General features: G+C 39.5%; 1 protein-coding gene across 6 annotated transcripts in view; it reads left to right on the forward strand.

Annotated features, from left to right (window-relative positions):
• The window catches only part of FRMD3 (FERM domain containing 3), a 363027-nt gene extending 342050 nt beyond the window's left edge, over positions 1-20977 (forward strand). For 5 of the 6 annotated variants that reach the window (XM_032290836.1, XM_032290835.1, XM_032290838.1 and 2 more), the window contains one exon: positions 9251-13243. In XM_032290836.1, coding sequence (XP_032146727.1) covers positions 9251-9849 — 599 coding nt within the window. In that variant the 3' untranslated portion in view covers positions 9850-13243. Of the gene's footprint in view, positions 1-9250; positions 13244-20750 lie in introns of those variants that run through there. The other variant, XM_032290837.1, reaches the window with a different exon arrangement.
• Positions 20978-23441: the final 2464 nt, after the last annotated feature.

The following is a 23441-nucleotide window of genomic DNA, read 5'->3' on the forward strand; positions in this document are numbered from 1 at the left end:
CTGCTGACACCCAGTATTGCATTGCCTCCATCGTAGAGATCACCACCCACAGGCAAACTAGACAAGGGCTGTTAGCCAAGCTCTTTAGCTGTTTTGTATACATACAAGCTGCTGGAAACCTCCGCTGTAGCATTTGGATTCTGTTGCAAATATGCTCAGAGTTAACAGAGAGGCTGGTTTCTGAATGTAACTGTGAGCACTGCTCATTCCATTTTAAGTTACAATTAATTTTGCTGTGCACTGAAAGGGTCTATATTTTGCTTCAGTAATGAGATGAAGAACAGCTTTTCTAGTAATAGCATCTATCAGTAGCTGCCTAGTAGGTCGTGCTGTGATGCCTGGCATATCTTTAGGGCATGCTGTTGTATTGGGGTGTAAATGAGTGGTACAGATGGGAGTGAGCAATGTGCAACCTGATTGACTGTACGTGGCAGGCATTCTGTCTGTCATCAATGGTCACTCTTTTCCATCAATATCTTTTGATTATTGCAATTTCATTTTATATGGTATTTCTTCAAATTAAAAAATGCCAACAATGGTATAAAAACATACTTATATTGCTATACTAAAAGGTCATAATAGTTAACATTATGGAGTGTTTTCTATGGGGAAGAAACTTGATAGCTATTATCTAAGTTTAATTGGGCTGCATAATTATATAAATTTGATAGCAATTTCCTTTTTCTAAATCATTGTCATTTCACTTCTAAAGCAAAATATTATCAAACTTACCAACTGAGCTTTCTGCATATATTCAGGAGGCTTCTTGAATGGAGTGAATTAAATTTAGTGAAGCAGTGTAGACAGTCTTACTAATGTATTATTTTGGTATCTTTGGACTTTTTTTTTTTTGAGAGAGAGAGAGAAAAGTTTAGTTTTGATTAATTTATGCAGAATCAGCAATATAAAAAGGAGAAAATATAGAAAGGGGCTATTTTAATTTTGAAATACTTTCAAGGCTTGAGTTTTACAGTATGCACTCAAGATTTTTTCCCCCCTCAACTTGTAAATTCAGTAGTACATGTGCAGGATGTGCAGGTTTGTTACATAGGTAAAAGTGTGCCATGGTGGTTTGCTGTACCTATCAACCCATCATCTATGGCTCAGCATCCATTAGCTATTATTCCTGATGTCTCCTTCTCCCCAGCCCGCTGCTGACAGGCCCCAGTGTGTGTTGTTCCTCCTGATATGTCCATGTGTTTTCATAATTCAGCTCTGACTTATAAGTGAGAACATGTGATGTTTGGTTTTCCTGCTACTTTGTTTTCTGTTTTTTGTTTAGTTTGCTGAGGATAATGGCTTTCAACTCCATTTATATCCCTGCAAAGGGGCATGATCTCATTCCTTTTTATTATGGCTACATAGTATTCCATGGTGTATATGTACCACATTTTCTTTATCCAGCCTATCACTAATGGGTATTGCATTTGCGTCCATGTCTTTGCTACTGTGAATAGTGTTGCAGTGAACATATGCATGAATGTATCTTTATTATAGAATGATTTATATTCCTCTGGGTATATACCCAGTAATGGGATTGCCAGGTCAAATGGTATTTCTGCCTCTAGGTCTTTGAGGAATAGCCACGTAGACTTCCACAATGGTTGAACTAATTTACATTCACACCAACAGTGTAAAAGCCCTTCTTTTTCTCTGCAACCTCACCAGCATCTGTTATTTTTTCACCTTTTAATCATAACCATTCTGACTGGTGTGAGATATCTCATATCTCATTGTGATTTTGATTTGCATTTTTCCAATCATCAGTGGTGTTTTTTTTTTTTTCCATGTGTTTGTTGGCCGCATGCATGTCTTCTTTTGAGAAATGTCTGTTCATATCCTTTTCCCACATTTTAATGGGGTTGTTTTTTTCTTGTAAATTTATTTAAGTTCCTTGTAGTCTGGATATTAGACATTTGCCAGATGGATAGATTGCAAAAATTTTCACCCATTTTGTAGGTTATATGTTTACACTGATGATGGTTTCTTTCACTGTGCAGAAGGTCTTTAGTTTAATGAGATCCCAGTTGTCAATTTTTGCTTTTGTTGAAATAGCTTTTGGTATTTTCATCATGAAATCTTTGCCCATGCCTCTGTCCTGAATGGTGTTGCTTAGATTTTCTTCTAGGGTTTTTATAGTTTTGGGTTTTACATTTAAGTCTTTAATCCATCTTGAGTTAATTTTATGTGTATGGTATAAGGAAGGGGTCCAACTTCAATTTTCTGCATATGTCTAGCCAGCACTTCCAGCACCATTTATTAAATAGGGAGTCCTTTCCTTATTGCTTGTTTTTGTTAAGTTTTTCAAAGATCAGGTGGTTGCAGGTGTGCAGTTTTATTTCTGAGTTCTCTATTCTGTTTCATTGGTCTATGTGTCTGTTCTTATACCATCACTATGCTGTTTTGGTTACTATAGCCTTGTAGTATAGTTTGAAGTTGGGCAGCATGATGCCTCCAGCTTTGTTCTTTTTGTTTAGGATTGTCTTGGCTATTTGGGCTCTTTTTTGGTTCCATATGAATTTTAAACTAGTTTTTTTCTAATTCTGTGAGTAATATCAACAGAGTTTAATGGGAATAGCTTTGAATTTCTAAATTACTTTGGACAGTATGGCCATTTTCACAATACTTGAGTCTTCCTATCCATGAGCATGGAATGTTTTTCCATTTGTTTGTGTTAGCTCTGATTTCTTTGAGCAGTGGTTTGTAGTTCTCCTTGAAGAGGTCCTTTACTTCCCTTGTTAGCTATATTCCAAGGTATTTTATTCTTTTTGCAGCAATTTTTAATGGGAATTTATTCATAATTTGGTTCTCTGCTTGCCCATTGTTGGTATATAGGAATGCTAGCTATTTTTGCCATTGATTTTATATCCTGACACTTTGCTGAAAGTTCTTATTAGCTTAAGAAGCTTTGGGGCTGAGATGATGGGGAGTAAATATCTGCAAGTAAACATAATTTGACTTCCTCTCTTCATATTTGAATACCTTTATTTCTTTCTCTTGCCTGATTGCCTTGGCCAGAATGTCCAATACTATGTCAAGTAGGAGTGGTGTAAGAGGGCATCTTTGTCTTGTGCTGGTTTTCAGGGGGTTTTCAGCTTTTGCCTATTCATATGATAATGACTGTGGGTTTGTCATATATGGCTCTTATTATTTTGAGGTATGTTCTTTCAATACCTAGTTTATTAAGAGTTTTTAACATGAAGTGATGTTGAATTATATTGAAAGCCTTTTCTGCATCTATTTAGATAATCATGTGTTTTTTGTCATTAGTTTTATTTATGTGATGAATCACTTTTATGGATTTATGTATGTTGAACCAACCTTGCATCCTGGAAATGAAACCAACTTGATTGTGGTAGATTCTGATCTGCTACTGGATTCAGTTTGCCAGTGTTTTATTGAGGGTTTTTGCATTAATATTTATCAAGGATATTGGCCTGAAGTTTACTTTTTTTGTTGTATCTCAGCCAGGTTTTGGTATCAGGATGATGCTGGCCTCATAAAATGAGTTACGTAGAAGTCCCTCCTTTTCCTCTTTTTGAAATGGTTTCAGTAGAAATGGTACAAGCTCTTATTTGTACCTCTGGTAGAATTCAGTTTCAGTTCTGAATCCTTCTTGTTCTGGGCTTTTTTCAATTGGTAGGATATTTATAACTGCCTCAATTTCAGAACCCATTATTGGTCTATTCAGAGATTCAATTTCTTCGTGGTTCAGTCTTGGGAAGGTGTATGTGTCCAGGAATTTATCCATTTCTTCTAGATTTTCTAGTTTATGTGCATAGAGGTGTTTGTAGTATTTTCTGATGGTTGTTTGTATTTCTGTGGGGTGAGTGGTGATATCCCCTTTACCAATTCAGATTGTGTTTATTTGACTCTTCTATCTTTTCTTCCTTATTAGTATAGCCAGTGGCCGGTCTATCTATTAATTTTTTTCTAAAATTCAGCTTCTAAATTTATTGACTCTTTGAAGGCTTTTTGTGTCTCTATCTCCTTCAGTTCTTCTCTGATCTTGGTTATTTCTTGTCTTCTGCTAGCTTTGGGGTTTGTTTACTCTTGGTTCTTTAGTTCTTTTAGTTGAGATGTTAGATTGTTAACTTGAGATCTTTCTAGCTTTTTGATGTAGGAATTTAGTGCTATAAATTTCCCTGTTAATACTGCTTTAGCTGCATCCCAGAGATTCTGGTTCATTGTCTCTTTGTTTTCATTAGTTTCAAAGAACTTCTTGATTTCTGCGTTACTTTCATTATTTACTCAAGAATCATTCAGGAGCAGGTTGTTAATTTCCACGTAGTTGTGTGGTTTTGAGTGAATTTCCTAATCTTGAGTTTTAATTTGATTGAACTGTGACCTGAGAGACTGTTTGTTTTGATTTCAGTTCTTTTGCATTTGCTGGGGATATTTTACTTCCAATTATGCAATCAATTTTAGAATAAGTGTCATGTGGCAATGAGAATGTATCTTTTTAACATTTGGGTGGAGAGTTCTGTAGATATCTACCAGGTCCATTTGATCCAGAGCTGAGTTCAGGTCCTGAATATCTTTGTTAATATTCTGTCTTGATGATCTGTCTAATATTGTCAATAGGGTGTTAAAGTCTCCCACTATTATTGTGTGAGAGTCTAAGTCCCTTTGTAGGTCTCCAAGCACTTGCTGTATGAATTTGGGTGTTCTTGTACTGGGTGCATATGTATTTAGTATAGTTATCTTTTCCTGTCGAACTCTTTATCATTATGTAATGACCTCCTTTGTCTTTTTTGATCTTTGTTGGTTTAAAGTTTGTTTTGTCGGAGTCTAGGATTACAACCCCTGCTTTTTTTCTGTTTTCCATTTGCTTGGTAAATTTTCCTTCATCCCTTTATTTTGAGCGTGTATGTGTCTTTGCACATGAGATGCATCTCTTGAAGACAGCATACTGATGAATCTTGGCTCTTTACCCAGCTTGCCATTCAGCATCTTTTATTTGGGGCATTTAGCCCATTTACATTTACAGTTAATATGGTTGTGTGCAAATTTGATCCTGTCATGATGCTAGCTAGGTATTTTTCAGACTTGTTATGTGATTGGTTCATAGTATCACTGGTCTGTGTACTTCAGTGTGTTTTTGTAGTGGCCAGTAATGGTTTATCCTTGCCATATTTAGTACTTCCTTCACAAGTTCTTGCATGGCTGGTATTGTGGTGATAAATTCCCTTAACATTTGCTTGTCTGAAAAGAATCTTGTTTTTCCTTTACTTATGAAGCTTAGTTTGGCCGGATATGAAATTCGTGGTTGGAAATTACTTTAAGAATATTGAATATTGGCCCCCAATCTTTTCTTGCTTGTAGAGTTTCTGCTGAGCTGCTGTTAGTCTGATGGATTTCCCTTTACGGGTGACCTGGCCTTTCTCTCTGTCTGCCCTTAACATTTTTTCTTTCATTACAAACTTGGAGAATCTGATGATTATATGTCTTGGGGATGATCTTCTTGTGGAGAAACATACTGGGGTTCTCTGCATTTCCTGAATTTGAATGTTGGCATGTCTTGCTAGGTTGGGAAAGTTCTCCTGGATGATATCCTGAAGTATATTTTCTAACTTGGTTCCATTTTCCCTGTCTCTTTCAGGTACCTCAATCAGATTCAGGCATAGGTTCAGTCTCTTTACATAATCCCGTATTTCTTGGAGGTTTTGTTCATTTTTTAAAGTTCTTTTTTCTCAATTCTTGTCTGCCTGTCTTATTTCAGAAAGATAGTCGTTAAGCTCTGAGATTCTTTTCTCAATTTGGTCTGTTCTGCTATCGATACTTGTGAATGCATTGTGAAGTCCTTGTGTTGTGTTTTCAGCTCTATCAGGTCCATTATGTTCCTCTCTAAGCTGGCCATTCTGGCTGTCAGTTCCTGTAATGTTTCATCATGATTCTTAGCTTCTTTGCATTGGGTTAGAACATGCTCCTTTATCTCAGTGATGTTCATTATTACCCACCTTCTGAAGCCTACTTCTGTCAATTCATCCATCTCAGCCTCAGCCCCGTTCTGTGCCCTTGCTAGAGAAGTGCTGTGGTCATTTGGACGACAAGAAGTATTATGGCTTTTTCAGCTTTCAGTGTTTTTGCACTGATTCTTTTTTATCTTTGTGGGCTTGTCTACCTTCGATCTTTGTAGGTGGTGACCTTTGAATGAGGTTTGCATGGCATCTTTTTTGTTGATGTTGTTGTTTTCTGTTTGTCTGTTTTTCTTTTAACACTCGGGCTATTCTACTCTAGTGCTGCAGCAGTTTGCTGGGTCTGTGCTTCAGACTTCGGTTGCCTTAGTTTCTTCTGTACCTGTAGGTATCACCAGTGAAGGCCATGAAACAGCAAAGATGGCAGCCAGCTTCTTCTACTGGAAGCTCCATTCCAGGGAGGTACCGACTTGTTGCTGGCCTTCATGCACCTGTATGAGGTGGCTGGAAACCCCCATTGTGAGGTTCTACTCAGGAGGACTGGGATCACAGATCTACCCAAAGAAGCAGTCTGGCTGCTTTTTGGTAGAGCAGGTGTGCTGCATTGGCAGGGCCCCTTTCTCATTCATACTGCCTGTCTTCTCCAAAGCAAGCAGGATGGAACAGCTGAGTTGACCAAACCACAGAAGTAGTGGCTGCCCCTCCCCCTGGGAACTCCATCCCAGGGAGAGATCGAAGCTCAGTTTGTAGAATCCTGCCTAGAATGGTTAAAGCCCCCACAAGGAGGTCCTATGAAGTGAGGAGAAATGGATTGGGGTCACACTTAAGGAAGCAGTCTGGCCACAATCTGGGAGGCAGCTGTCCTGCATTGTGGGGTACCCTTCCACATCTGATCTCTGTTCTCCACAGTCAGCAGGCTGGAGCAACCAAGTCACCTATGCTGCAGAGATGGTGACCATCCCTTTTCCCCTGTACTTAGAGCCATTTTAAGCAGACTCCAACCTACTGCCATTAACTGTCTGGGATTCCAAGCCAGTAAGTCTTAACTTGTGAGGTGCCATGGTAGTGGGGACCAGAGAATGAGGCTACTTGGCTCCCTGGATTCAGCCCACTTCCTAGGGATATGTACAGATGGATTTCCTGCCTGGCCGGGGATCCTGAGGCCAGAGTATGTAAAGCTCCTGGGTCTGTGTGTATGCCTGAGTGGCTGCTCTGCCGAGATTCCACACAGTTTTGTATATCAAACCCAAGGCCATGGTTGCATGGACTCACCAGGGGATCACCTGATCCACAGGTTGCAAAGATCCAAAGGAGAAGCATGGTTTCCTGGGTGGAGTCACACAATCACTCACCACTTCTTGGCTGGGGGTGGGGGTTCCTTTGCTTCTGTGCCTCTTCCACGTGGGCTGTCACCCCCTATTCTGCTTTTTATTACTCTCTGTGGGTTGAGCTATTCACGCAGTCAGTCCCAATGCAAGAACCTGGGTATCTCAGTTGAAAGTGATGCATTTACTTGCCCCTTTATATTCATCTCCATGAGCAACAAAGACCACAGCTGCTCTAATTGGCCCTCTTGGGTCCCAGCATTCTGAGTACATGTTTTCAAATTTCTGGAGTATGCACCTGGGAATGGTATTGCTGGGTTATCTGGTAACTCTATATTTGATTTTTTGAGGAACTATCAATTATTTTTCCCACAATGGCCACAACCATGTATAGTTTTACTGGCAAATGCAGGGTTCTAATGTCTTCACATCCTCACCAACACTTGTTATTTTCAGTTTTTAAAAAAATTGTTGGCCAGGCATCGTGGCTCATGCCTGTAATCCCAGCACTTTGGGAGGCCAAGGTGGGTGGATCACAAGGTCAGGAGTTCAAGACCAGCCTGACCAACATGGTAAAACCCCATCTCTATTAAAAATACAAAAATTAGCTAGGCATGGTGGTGCATGCCTGTAATCCAAGCTACTCAGGAGGCTGAGGCAGGAGAATTACTTGAACCTGGGAGGTGGAGGTTGCAGTGAGCTGAGCTAACATCCCTGCACTCCAGCCTGGGCAACAGAAGGAGACTCCATCTCAAAAAAAAATTGTTGCCATCTCAATAGGCATAAAGTGGCATTTTATTGCTGTTTTGACTTGCATTTCCCTAATGATTAATGAAGTTGAGCATACTTTCATGTGCTTGTTGACCTTTTGTATATTGCTTGTATTTTTATGGTATTTTCCATGTGGACTGCTCAGTGCTATCAGACTAGAGCTATCATGAAATATCTGTTGATTTTTGAATGATAAAACCAGTAATTTATGCCTGCACACCTTGAAGAGAGACAAATCACACAATAGCTTCATTAAAAGCTAGTTTACGTTCCCTAATGCACCTGGCTGCCATTTTGGTTGTATGATAGATCCATTCTGGAGGACACTTCTTTGTTGCTAACTGTGTTTCCCACTATCAACCCAAGACTCAAAATTAGCAGAGTTGGCCCTAGGTCTGACTGTCATAGGTGACTCAATTTCCTATCAGTAAAATGAGGCATTCAGAAACATCTCTCTCAATAAACATAAAAAAAGTTCATACCCTTTGACTAAGCAGTTTCCCTTCTAGCATCTGTCTATAGCAAACGAACTGAAATGAGGGGAAAAGAAGCTTTCTGTATAAAGATGTCTCTTATGGCATTTTCTTTTTACAACTGCAAAGCAATCTAAATATTTGCCAATAGGCAACTAATTTATTGCATAACTAAATAAAAAATTTGGCAGCTTTTATAAATAGTACCAATGGGAATATGTTTAAACATAGAAAATGTTTACTTTAAAATTTTAAATGCAAGCACTAAGATTTAAGCTTGGGTATACAATATGATTGCATATATAAAAAACTAGAACACAAAATTCTGTCTAAAATGAAGACTAGAAGGCAGAATAATAAGTAGATTATCATTGAATGACAGATTATGTAGTTTTACTATAATATATTGGGTGATAGTATTGACCTCTAAAAAACACTGCTCATAATAATAGTGATTTATTGTCATTTTATTATTGCAAACATGAACAACGTTAGAGGTTTGCAGATCAAAATTGCACACCTGAATGTTTTAAATATTGCTAACCGTTTGAGAAGTGTTGGTTGGTTAGTTTGCGATTAGCATGTTCACCTTTGAACTTATGGTACAGTATCTTTTACTATAGTAGGACTTTGTTAAAAGTTAGGATACCACCAAATAATTTCATAGATTGCTTGAATGCCATTAGTTTTCTTTTTCTGTTTCTTCCTACAGATTTTTGTAGGAAAATCTGAAATTTTTAGAAAATAAAATGTCTCTTTACAGGTGTTCCATTGCCTAAAGAGGACAACATTTCTGCTCCCTTGATCTCCAGCTCCCCAGTGAAGGCAGCCCGGGAGTATGAAGATCCCCCTAGTGAAGAGGAAGATAAAATCAAAGAAGAGCCCTTAACCATCTCTGAACTAGTGTACAACCCAAGTGCCAGCCTGCTCCCCACCCCTGTGGACGACGATGAGATTGACATGCTCTTTGACTGTCCATCCAGACTTGAGTTGGAAAGAGAAGACACAGATTCATTTGAGGATCTGGAAGTAGATGAAAATGCCTTTTTGATTGCTGAAGAAGAGGAGCTGAAGGAGGCTCGCCGTGCTTTGTCATGGAGCTATGACATTCTGACTGGCCATATTCGGGTGAACCCACTGGTCAAGAGTTTTTCCAGGCTCCTTGTGGTGGGCCTGGGACTGCTGCTTTTTGTATTTCCCCTGCTCCTCCTCCTTTTGGAGTCAGGTATTGATCTCTCCTTCTTATGCGAAATCCGCCAAACACCAGAGTTTGAGCAGTTTCACTATGAATACTACTGTCCCCTCAAGGAGTGGGTGGCTGGGAAAGTCCACCTCATCCTCTACATGCTGGGTTGCTCATGAAGTTAATCTCTCACATGACTAAGGGCTATATTCAATGCTAGTGACTTTTTTTTTTTCAGTAAATGCCTGGTTCTGAAGGGTCACGGGGCTAACAGCTGTTCCTTACCCATAATTGACTATTCAAACCTTTAAGTTAGCTTTCCATAATTCACTGCACTTAAGTAAGTTTAAATCAAATACAGTTATTTTATTTATAGGTTAGGAAATGGTCTTTAAATAACCAAAAATATGTTTATTTTTCATTATAGTATAGACATACCCTTTATCTGTTATATCATTATACATAATACATTGGACTGAATTAGATTTTCCCATCTCTGATAGTTGGCACTATTATAGGCTATAAGGTTCAGAATCAGAATTTTAGTAAAAACCCAAAAGAAAGTTGTTGAATATAATCCTTAGTGCAAACAGTGTCCTCTAACCAATGCCTATACAACTAAATTTATGCTGGGTTTTTGGTTTTGTTTTTTTAAAAATATTTTTATGTGTTCAAACTATTTTGGTAAATTTTTAGCAAAAAAAAAAAAAAAGAAGCCTTCTGGAGTTATTTACATGTACAGATTGTAAGACTAATGCACAAAAGGTATATCAGAAATTTTTTAATGTTTTGGCTTTGTTTTTAAAAAATATGTTTTGGCTGAACAATACCATGATTTGTTATGATCTGCATAGGAGATATAAAATGGGTAGAAAGACACTATAGTGAGTAAGCTGCTAAAACAGAGGATGGAACTGGAGGATGTAGAAACTGAGAGGATCAAGTGGACACAGGGTGGTCCAATTTTCAAAGTATTTAGACAAGAGGACTTGTTATTTTCATTTATATTCTGTCCATATATTTTGGCTGGGGAAGCAGATGTTTTAAAAAGAAAGTGAGACTTTAAAGGAAAAAGGTAAAAGATGTGCCGGTCAGTTGCGTATCAGTGTACATTAACCCAAGAGTGAAAGCAGATAGGAACTGGAGAAATGAAAAGAGGCAAAAAAGAGTTCTGGTGAGGCTGGCAGGCAAATAATGGCAGGCAAATGGTCTATTTTATGAAAGTGATGGTGATGCCAGCGTTCGATGATGTGGAGGGCAGTGTACTCGCTGTCTGAGTTAACGTGAAGATGCTTAAGTGGATCGAAATAAAAGTGGAGTAACTTTAAGGTAAATATTTTGATTCTTTATGCCATTTGTTGTGATTCTATAGAAGAAACTACAAAATAGTGCTTGTATGTGAGTGTGTGTGTGTGTGTGTATGTGTGTGTGTGAGGGAGAGAGAGAGAGAGAAAATGAATGGCTTTTTGATACATGTCCATGATCATGCTTTGTGGTGGTCATTTCCTTTCCTTTCCTTTCCCCGTTAAGATCTGACTTCCGTAGAGAAACTGGAGAGGGCTCATCAGATGATATACCAATTCATTCTGGGTAAAGTAGTGACATGACTCCCTAACCAGACTGTAGAGGGGACCAATGCTCTAGTACCTTCCTTGATACCATTAAATCTATGATTGAAAGGATTTAATCAAAGGATTTAATGGTATCAGTAAAGGCATTAGAGCATTGCACCATCAGCCAGATACTGATGCCTTCTCATGCAGACTACCCACTGATATTGTGTTATGTGGGAGAAAGAAAAGAGTCTAGAGCTTATGGCATGGAGTATACAGCTTCTCTGTGGATTGAAAACATTCCACTGCCTTAATGTACAAAGATATAGGGCCCACTTGTAATCTAACTAATGACCTCCAACCCTATCATTAGCATGATTTCTAAATTGGGCATTCCAGTTCCACTCACTCAGTGGAGCTCTGAATGCTTCATTGGACATTTAATTTTGGAAATAAGTTTTGAAAGTCAGTTCATGAAGCCTGAAGTTGAGCAAATGACAGTATATATTTGCCATTAAGTTTGAAGGGTTTCCTTTTTTGTGTGCTTTCAGTGATTTTGCTTTTCAATAAAGATTGTTTACTGCCTGAAATTTGATACTGATATAGAAATATATTTTCTGTGACTGAAACCCTCAACAATTTATTTTGGAACTTGCGGATGGCTAGCTTTGAAATTGAAATTTGTATTTTTCTCCTTTTCTTATAAGACTTCTAAGTCAGCCTTTCTAACATAAGGGAACTTCAGTGTGGTCTGCACAAAATTAGTCCCCTTCTGATCATGCATCATATAATTTTCTCTGACGTTCTAACTATGACAAATCATCTGGCCCTCACTCTTTCAAAAAATATATAGTATTTTTTAAATTATGGAAATAATATATTTTCCATTGTAAAATGCTTGAAAAATAGGATAAATATCACATGTAATCCAAACATACAGATTTATATTAAGGAGTGATAAATATATTATTTTAACATTTCCAGCTAATATCTCTTTTCTCTTAGGTGGAAACTTCATTGTTGAATAGAAATGTTTTTAAGTGAAGAAGCTGACAGAATAGGGTCTGCTGAATTTAAACAGCCATCAAAAGTTAAACCAGAATCTTGAAATGCCATCTGTTTGGCATAGAATTAGAGCCTTTTAGAAATATCCATTTAAGTTGTATTAGAAGATAGTCACCAGTTGCCTGAATTGAATGAGGAAAAGACTGCTTCCAGAGACGGACAGTATATAATATAGTGAGATACAGAGTTTAAAGCAAGTGTGCGAGTATATGTATATTCCATATTATTGGTATGTGTGTTTTTATATATGAATCTGTATATATGTGTGTCTTTGAATGGACACAACATATATGTTCTTCATAAATGTGTTTATTTTGCCCCAATTGAATAATTTGTGACATATTATTGTTTCTTTTCCCTCCCGGATACTATGGTGGGTAATACCCACAGCCTGAAAGGGTTAAATGTTCCATGAATGCCACTGTATATTCATTTGTGGATATATATATACACACACACATACACTTATATGGCAAATACATATACACACACATTCTTGCCTTTAGTGCTAATGTAAGTTGGATCATGAAAACAATGTAGGTAAAGTATGTATTTGTCTGTGCTTGAACAGTATTGTAAAATGTTATGTATTTGGAATTTATTTTGTGGTTTGTCTAATATTTCTAAACAAAACGGGGTGAATTCACAATGAGTTCATTTCATTGAAATACTAGAGATATGGGGGCCATGTTACTGTGATTGGAGCCTTATCTTTGTATAGTGAAATTTGCATTTCTATGTCAACATCCAGACTGTTTTATATGTTAATATGGTAGCAGGAATCCCTAATAAAAAGACTCTGGGGTAAAATTTTTTGCAATCATTCAGTTTTATTTAAAGTAAAGTTGTATAGTCAGGTTGTATAGTTGTAAAGTAAGGTTGTATATTCAGGAAACCATGAAAGGATTCCTTCTAGGATCGTGAAATGAGGTCAACATATAATGGTGATAGTATTTTAAAAAAATCAAAGTAATGGATTAGATGATTAACCCATTGCAAAAGTCATCCAGGCCCAAAGCAGGAATACTAGCATTGGAAATGTGCTCAAACATAAAAGAAACATTGATCTAATTCATGATATTAAGTTAGTTAACCAGAGAAATAGAAAAGCACAGAAAAAATAGAAGAGGGGTATTCTGACAGGAGCATGGATTTCAAAGTGCTAGAAATTAATATGTTGAAGATGGCCGATTAGGAGCAGCTCAGGATTGCCGTTCCCAGTGAAAGCGCAGAGGGTGAGTGGTCGCCGCATTTCCAGACAGATTTTTATTGCCCACAGATGAGGAAATTCCCAGGCAGAGAAGCCCCACAGGTTGCCAGCACGGCTGTTTTGGCCAGTGCATGGATCTTCACACAAAAAACATGGGTCCAGGCACCATTTTAGCTGGTGATTGGACCTCCTGAGAGACAGAGTGGCTCATTCAACTGATAAAAAAGGGGACTGAAACAGGGAGCCAGGCCAGGAGATTCCCAGGCAAAAAAGCGCCATGAATCTCAGTGCGGCTGTTTCAGCCTGCACAGTGGGTCGCCGCACAGGAAATCACACGGATCCTGGCACCTTTTCAACAGGTGACTGGAACACCTGGGAGACAGAGTCGCCTGTTCAACTGAAAAAAAAAAAAGGGGGTCTGAGGCAGTGAGCCAGGTGATCACACTTGGCTGGTCCCAACCCCACAAAGAAACAGCAATCTGAAACGCTCTGGACTGAGAGTTTCACAGCAACCACAGCTGAACCTGGGATGGTCCAGCTCTGTGGGGGAGGAGCGTCCGTCATAACCGAGCCAGTCCACGACTATGGGGGTAGTCCACCATTACAGAGGAGGGCCGCCATTGCCAAGGCAGTCTGCCATTACAGAGAGAGTCAACCATTACAGAGGTGAGCCGCCATTACCGAGGCAGCTCTAACTATACCCGTATAAAAAGGACTGCAGGAAAGTTCACACAGCAGCTGGGCAGATCCCACAGCAGCTCAGCAAAGCCTCTGCAGGCAGACAGTGACTAGGCTGCCTCCTCACTGGGCAGGGGAGCCCTGAAAAAAGGCAGCAGCATGACAGAAACTTATAAATAAAGCCCTAACTCCTAAGGACAGAGCACCTGGGAAAAAACAAAAAGGGATTTATGAGTTCTGCTGCAGCAGACTTAAACATACCTGGCCAGCAGCTCTGAATGAAAAATGGAGCTCACAGCTCAGCACTTGAGCTCCTATAAAGGACAGACGGTCTCCTCAAGCAGCTCCCTGACCCCCGTATATCCAAAGAGTCACCTCATAAAGGAGAGCTCAGCCTGACATCGGGTGGGTATCCTTCTGGGACAAAGAAAGCAGAGGAAGAAACTGGCAGCAACCCTTATGGTTCTGCAGCTGCTGCAGGTGATCCCCAGGCAAAAAGGGCCTGAAGTGGACCTCAGGAGTCCTACAGAAGAGGGGCCTGAATGTTAGAAGGAAACTAAGAAACAGAAAGGAATAGCTTCATCATCAACAAACTGGACGTCCACTCAGAGACCCAATCGGAAAGCCAACAACTACAAAGACAACAGGTGGATAAATCCACAAAGATGGGAAGAAACCAGCACAAAACAGATGAAAACACCCAACCAGAACGCCTCTCCTCCTACAAGGGATCACAACTCCTCACCAGCAAGGGAACAAGGCTGGATGGAGAACGAGTGTGATGAATTGACAGAAACAGGCTTCAGAAGGTGGGTAATAAACTTTGCTGAGCTAAAAGAACATGTTCTAACCCAATGCAAAGAAACTAAGAACATTGAAAAGAGATTTCATGAAATGCTAACGAGAATAAACAACTTAGGGAGGAATATAAGTGAACTGATGGAGCTGAAAAACACAGCACAAGAACTTCACGAAGCATACACAAGTTTCAACAGCCGAATTGAACAAGCAGAAGAAAGGATATCAGAGGTCAAAGCTCAATGAAATAAAATGAGAAGGAAGATTAGAGAAAAAAGGGTAAAAAGGAATGAACACAGTTTCCAAGAAATATGGGACAATGTGAAAAGAACGAATCTACGTTTGTAGGGTGTACCTGAATGTGATAGAAAGAATGAATCCAAGCTGGAAAATACTCTTCAGGATATTATCCAGGAAAACTTCCCCAACCTAGCAAGGCAGGCCAATATTCAAGTGCAGGAAACACAGAGAACACCACAAAGATATTCCTCAAGAAGAGCAAACCCAAGGCACATAATCGTCAGATTCACTAGGGTTGAAATGAAGGATGAAATGCTAAGGGCAGCCAGAGATAAAGGTCAGGTTACCCACAAAGGGAAGCCCATCAGACTCCCAGCAGATCTCTCAGCAGAAACCCTACAAGACAGAAGAGAGTGGGGGCCAATATTCAACATCCTTAAAGAAAAGAACTTTCAACCCAGAATCCCATATCCAGCCAAACTAAGCTTCATAAGTGAAGGAAAAATAAAATCCTTTGCGAACAAGCAAGTACTCAGAGATTTCATCACTACCAGGCCTGCTTTACAAGAGCTCCTGAAAGAGGCTCTACACATATAAAGGAACAACCTGTACCAGCCACTCCAAAAACATACCAAATGGTAAAGAGCATTGACAAAATGAAGAAACTGCATCAACTAACGAGCAAAATAGCCAGCTAGCATCAAAATGGCAGGATCACATTCACACATACAATATTAACCCTAAATGTAAATGGGCTAAACGCCCCAATCAAAAGACACAGACTGGCAAATTGGACAAAAAGCCAAAACCCATTGGTGTGCTGTAGCCAGGACACCCATCTCACATGTAAGGACACACAAAGGCTCAAAATAAAGGGATGGAGGAAGATTTACCAAGCAAATGGAGAGCAAAAGAAAGCAGGAGTTACAATTCTCGTCTCTGATAAAATAGACTTTAAAGCAACAAAGATCAAAAGAGACAAAAAGGACATTATATAATGGTAAAAGGATCGATGCAACAAGAAGAGCTAAATATATACACACCCAATACAGAAGCACCCAGATACATAAAGCAAGTTCTTAATGACTTACAAAGAGACTTAGACTCCCACACAATAATAGTGGGAGACTTTTAACACCCCATTGTCAATATTAGACAGATCAATGAGACAGAAAATTAACAAGCATATCCAGGACTTGAACTCCGACCTGGAACAAGCAAATCTAGTAGACATTTACAGAACTCTCCACCCCAAAATCCACATAATATACATTCTTCTCAGCACCACACCACACCTACTCTAAAATTGACCACATAATTGGAAGTAAATCATGCCTCAACAAATGCAAAAGAACAGAAATCATAACAAACAGTCTCTCAGACCACAGTGCCATCAAGTTAGAACTCAGAATTGAGAAACTGACTCAGAACTGTACAGCTTGATGGAAACTGAACAACTGGCTCTTGAATGTTGACTGAATAAACAATGAAATGAAGGCAGAAATAAAGATGTTCTTTGAAAACAACGAGAATGAAGACACTATGTACCAGAATCTCTGGGACAAATATATAGTGTCTAGAGGAAAATATACAGTAATAAATGCCCACATGAGAAGCAAAGAAAGATCTAAAATCAACACACTATTGTCAAAATTGAAAGAGCTAAAGAAGCAAGATCAAAAAAACCCAAAACCTAGCAGAAGACAAGAAATAACTAAGATCAGAGCAGAACTGAAGGATATAGAGACACGAAAACCCGTTCAAAAAATCAATAAATCCAGGAGCTGGTTTTTCGAAAAGATCAACAAAACACAGACCAGTAGCCAGATTAATAAAAAAGAAAAGAGAGAATAATCAAATAGATGCAATAAAAAATGATAAAGCGGATATCACTACAGATTTCACAGAAATACAAACCATCATCAGAGATTATTATAACTCTAGGCACATAAACTAGTAAACCTGGAAGAAATAGATAAATTCCTGGACACTTGCATCCTCCCAAGTCTAAACCAGGAAGAAGTCAAAACCCTGAACAGACCAATAATAAGGGCAGTGGTTGAGGCAGCAATTAAGAGCCTATCACCGAAAAAAGGTGCAGGTCCAGATGGGTTCACAGCCGAATTCTACCAGACATACAAAGAAGAGCTGGTACCATTCCTTCTGAAACTATTCCAAACAATCCAAAAAGAAGGAATACTTCACAAATCATTTTATAAGACCAATATCATCCTGATACCAAAACCTGGCAGAGACTCAGCAAGAAAAGAAAACTTCAGGCCAATATCTATGATGAACATAGATGCAAAAATTTTCAATAAAATACTGGCAAACCGATTGCAACAGCACATCAAAAAGCTTATCCACCATGATCAAGTAGGCTTCATCACAGGGATGCAAGCCTGGTTCAGCATATGCAAGTCTATAAACATAATTCAGCACATAAACAGAACCAAAGACAAAAACCACATGATTTTCTCAATTGATGCAGAGAAGGCCTTTGACAAAATTCAATAGCCCTTTATGCTAAAAACCCTCAATAAACTAGATATTGATGGAACATATCTCAAAATAATAAAAGCTACTTAGGACAAACCAACAGCCAATATATACTGAATAGGCAAAACTGGAAACATTCTTTTTGAAATCTGGCACTAGACAAGAATGCCCTCTCATCACTGCTATTCAATATAGTATTGGAAGTTCTAGCCAGAGCAATCAGGCAAGAAAAAGAAATAAAGGGTATTCAATAGGAAAGGAGGAAGTCAAATTGTCTCTATTTGCAGACGACATGATTGTATATTTACAAGACTCCTGAAACTGATAAGCAACTTCAGCAATGTCTCAGGATACAAAATTGATGTGCAAAAATCACAGGCATTCCTATACATCAACAACAGACTTAAAGAGAGCCAAATCAAGAATGAACTGCCATTCACAATTGCTACAAAGAGAATAAAATACCTAGGAATACACCTAACAAGGAATGTAAAGGACCTTTTCAAGGAGAACTACAAACCACTGCTCAAAGAAATAAGAGAGGACACAAACAGATGGCGAAACATTCCATGCTCGTGGTTAGGAAGAATCAATATCGTGAAAATGGCCATACTGCCCAAAATAATTTACAGATTCAACGCTATCCCCATCAAGCTACCAATGACCTTCTTCACAGAACTGGAAAAAACACCTTAAACTTCACATGGAACCAAAAGGGAGCCCGCATAGCCAAGTCAATTCTAAGCAAAAAGAACAAAGCAGGAGGCATCACACTACCAGACTTCAAACTATACTACAAGGCTACAGTAATCAAAACAGCATGGTACTCGTACCAAAACAGAGATATAGACCAATGGAACAGAACAGAGGCCTCTGAGGCAACACCACACATCTACTACAACCACTTGATCTTTGACAAACCTGACAAAAACAAGCAATGCGGAAAGGATTCCCTGTTTAATAAATGGTGTTGGGAAAACTGGCTAGCCATGTGCAGAAAGCAGAAACTAGACCCCTTCCTGACACCTTACAATAAAATTAACTCCAGATGGATTAAAGACTTAAACATAAGACCTAACATCATAAAAACCCTAGAAGAAAATCTAGGCAAATCCATTCAGGACGTAGGCATAGGCAAGGACTTCATGACCAAAACACCAAAAGCATTGGCCACAAAAGCCAAAATAGACAAATGGGACCTAATCAAACTCCACAGCTTCTGCACAGCAAAAGAAACAGTCATTAGAGCACATTGGCAATCAACAGAATGGGAAAAAAATTTTGCAGTCTACCCATCTGACAAAGGGCTGATATCCAGGATCTACAAAGAACTAAAACAGATTTACAAGAAAAAAACAAGCCCATTCAAAAGTGGGCAAAGGATATGAACAGACACATTACAAAAGAAGACATACATGAGGCGAACAAACATATGAAAAAATGCTCATCACCACTGGTCATTAGAGAAATGCAAATCAAAACTACATTGAGATACCATCTCACGCCAGTTAGAATGGCGATCGTTAAAAAATCTGGAGACAACAGATGCTGGAAAAGATGTGGAGAAAGAGGAACAGTTTTACACTGCTGGTGGGTGTGTAAATTAGTTCAACCATTGTGGAAGACAGTGTGGCAATTCCTCAAGGACCTAGAAACAGAAATTCCATTTGACCCAGCAATCCCATTACTGGGTATATATTCAAAGGATTATAAATCCTTTTACTATAAGGACACATGCACACGAATGTTCATTGCAGCACGTTTACAATAGCAAAGACCTGGAACCAACCCAATGCCCATCAATGATAGACTGGACAGGGAAAATGTGGCACATATACACCATGGAAAACTATGCAGCCATCAAAAACAATGAGTTTGTGTCCTTTGTGGGGACATGGATGAACCTGGAAACCATCATTCTCAGCAAACTGACACAAGAACAGAAAATCAAACACCATATGTTCTCACTCATAGGTGGGTGTTGAACAATGAGAACACATGGACACAGGGAGGGGAGCATCACACACTGGGGTCTGTTGAGGGGAAATAGTAGAGGGACAGCGTGGGGTGGGGAATTGGGGAGAGATAGCATAGGTGATGGGGAGGAAGACAGCAAATCACACTGCCATGTGTGTACCTATGCAACAACCTTGCATGTTCTTCACATATACCCCAAAACCCAAAATGCAATTAAAAAATATGTTATGACCACTGACCAGAAAAGGGTGCCGTCCTGCGCGGGAGAGAGCTGCATCTGTCATTAAACTTGTCATTAAATTTCCTTATGCATTTATGTGCCCTGGAAGGATCTCACGTTTCCACTTCTGTTCTCCCCTCTGCCCAGTGTAGCCTTGACATGTCTTCCGCTTAGGTTTTGGCACAAAGCTACCAACTCCATACCTGACAGTTAAACCAAGAGGTGTTACCTGGAGTGAAACAAAAGGGGTGGGAAAGTTCTCTTAATTGTAGGAATACAATAGCGGTCAAGCAGAATTGGCCCTCAGCTGTGGTGGCTTCTTGTGTGTCAGGTTTTTATTCAGCAGTCCTTAAAAGTACAGGCTGTAGACTGCAGGCAAGAAAAGGAATTCAGCGATTAGCATTCAAGTGTGAGGTATCCTATGGACCCATAGTTCTGGCTCCAGCATCTCAAGCCTGTGCCTTTGTTTGGGATAGCATCTGCTGGCCCAAAAGACTCACACAGAATGGCGCTTGGCCACTTACTCATTGAGCAGTTCATTGAACTCCTGACCCAACATCACTGCATGGCGGAAACGCTTGCTTTATTTCTACATTTTCTCCTTAGCCAAATAGAGGAAGAATCTCCCACTAACAGTCCCACTGTTGAGAAAAATTACTGGGGAGAGCCTTCCATCCCTCGGGTGACTTCTGGGGTGGTTGTGGTTGGTGGGGCTTGAGTCCCTCCGGGCCATCTTTCTCTACTGGGCGGAAACAATGTGCCGAAGGTCCCTGCTTACTTGTCCTCCTGCTTCTTTTCTCTCTCTCTCCTTTTCTCTTGGACCTGCATTTGGGCTTCCAGTCTCCATGCAGTAAACAGATCCAGCAGAACATGCCCGTGGTGAGCTCAGCCAGGACTCGGCTCTCCATGTTCCAGCTTCCATCTGTGACTGGGTGCGTAAGTTCAGTAGGCCCAACCCAGTGGGCTCAGGAGCCATGACTTCAGAGAAGAAGAAGAAAGGAGCCTCGCTTAGGCCTCAGGTCCCAGCTGTGCTCTCCACTCCATTAATAAAGCTGATTTTAACCCTCTGCTGGCCACTGTATTATTTACTGGGAACTGGGGTAGTGGCAGGGATGGCAGTGAATATTTTGGATCTGTGCAACCTCTAATGTTATAAGCAAGGTGAGAGTGGAGAAGGATGCTCCTGGCTGAAATTCAGGCATCAGAGGATGGTCTGTCACTGACATCAGCCCTGACAGTTCTAGCCAATGGGTTATCATTTACTAATAATATCAGTTATTATTAGTAAAGAACAGATGGTTGGTTGGAATCACACATCCCTATTCTTTACTTTTAGCTGATGCTTGTTCCAAATATCTCTCAGAAAGGGAACCAAGGCCATTTTCATTGTTATAAAGGAATACTCTTAATAGGACAAAAGTATGCTTTCTTTGGATACCAAGTATTGAAACATTGCTTGAAAATTCTAGCAGCTTCTCCAGAAAACACCCATTGCCTGATTCCTTTCACCCATAATTTTGATTATGATCATTGTCTTTCCAAGGAGACCAACCTTCAAGGTTGAGAGCACACACAAACCAACATTAGTTTCTTTTTTTTTTTTTTTTTTCCCCGAGATGGAGTCTTGCTCTGTCACCCAGGCTGGAGTGCAATGGTGCAATCTCGGCTCACTGCAACCTCTGCCTCCTGGGTTCAGGTGATACTCCTGCCTTAGCCTCCCCAATAGCTGGGATTACAGGCATATCCCACCACACCCAGCTAATTTTAGTATTTTTAGTAGACGGGGGTTTCACCATGTTGGCCAGGCTGGTCTCGAATTCCTGACCTCAAGTGATCGGCCTGCCTTGGCCTCCCAAAGTGCTGGGGTTACAGGCGTGAGAGACCGTGCACAGCCTTAATTTGTTTACCATTAATAATACTTAATTTCTTGTTTAATGTGAGGTAGGAAGACGGGATAATCTCTGCTGTTTTTATCTTCATATTGCTGAATCTGGCATTTATGATCTGCACATACAGAACACTAATGATCAGCTTAACTGTGAGCAACTGATTCACACTAAATACACTGAAGACTTAGTTTTATGGCAAGCCAACGTGATCATTTATAACAAGAAGTGTCAGTCTTCTGGGCACTTGTTTGATGCCAAATGCTCCATACACACTCTTCCCAGAACATAAGCTGTAATGTGACCCAAATACTATCAATGAGTACAAAGAATCACAACTAGAAAGCTGCCTTTTAGAAAGTCTGCCCCAACAGGCCAGATGTTCCCACATCTGCCTTTCTCAGGAAGCCTGGGAGATACATGTGTATATTGTACACATTTTACTCAAAATTCCCCACTTTTGCAAATTTCTTATGGCACAGGCTGGCAGCTAATCATCAAAACCATTTCCTCTTCTTCCTGCTATGAAATTAGACTACATTTCCAAATTCCCCCCTACCATATCTAGTTAGGTATGGCTATATCCCTGAGTCTTGGCCAATAGAATTTGAACAAGTAATTATATTGCTTCCAAGCCTTTGACTAGGTGTCAGCCTCCATCATCACTGAATGTCAACACCTATAGTGACCTTTATGCTCCCAGCTGAGGATGTTAGAGCTGCCAGAAACTTAGAAACTTGAATGACTTTGTGGAGCACAGCACTTGTCTTAGTCCATTGTGTGTTGCTGTAACAGAATCCAGAGACTGGGTAATGTATGAAGAACAGAAATTTATTAGCTCATGGTGCTGGAGGCTGAACTCAGCAAACTGAATCTGGAAACACGTGGAAAGGATTATATACCGTGATCAAGTGGCAAGTTCAATATTGAGGGGACATGTCTGTTGAGGACCTTCTAGCATGGTGGAAGGCATCACTTGGATGAGAGATGGAGAAGAGAAAGGGCCAAAATCATCCTTTTATCAGAAAACCACTCCCTTTATAACAACATGAATATATTCCTGAGAACAGAGCCCTCAGGAGCGAATCACCTTTTAAAGTTCCCACCTCTCGATTTGTTACACTGGGGATTAAAAGACTAGAAAAACAATAGGTAAAATCTATAAAAACCAAAAGTTGATTCTTTAAACATGTCAATAAAATGAACAAGGCTTAGCTAGATTAACCAAGATAAAAAGTGTGTATTAAAATTACTAAAACCAGGAATGAAATAAAGGATGTCATTATATATCTTCCAGAAATAAAAAGGAATATAAGGAAACACTATGAAAAGTTGTATATTAATAATTTATCTAACTTAGACAAAACAGAAAAACTTATTGAGAGACACAGATTAAACTAACTTACAAAGAAATGGAAAATTGCAATAGATCTATAACAAGTAAAAGGTTGAATTAGTAACAAAAAATTATTTCTTCAATGAAAGTGCAGGTGATGATAGCTACACTGGCAAATTATACCAAACTTTAAAAAAACAAACAGCACTTCACAAACTGCCAAAAAACAGAAGGGAGGGAGTAATTCCCCATGCTCTGAGGTTAGTATCACTCTGATGCCAAAACCAAAGATATTACAAGAAAAGAAAA

This window comes from Sapajus apella, unplaced genomic scaffold, assembly GCF_009761245.1.
Source record: "Sapajus apella isolate SASKATOON/1434 unplaced genomic scaffold, GSC_monkey_1.0 scaffold24, whole genome shotgun sequence".
NCBI classification, from domain to species: Eukaryota; Metazoa; Chordata; class Mammalia; order Primates; family Cebidae; genus Sapajus; species Sapajus apella.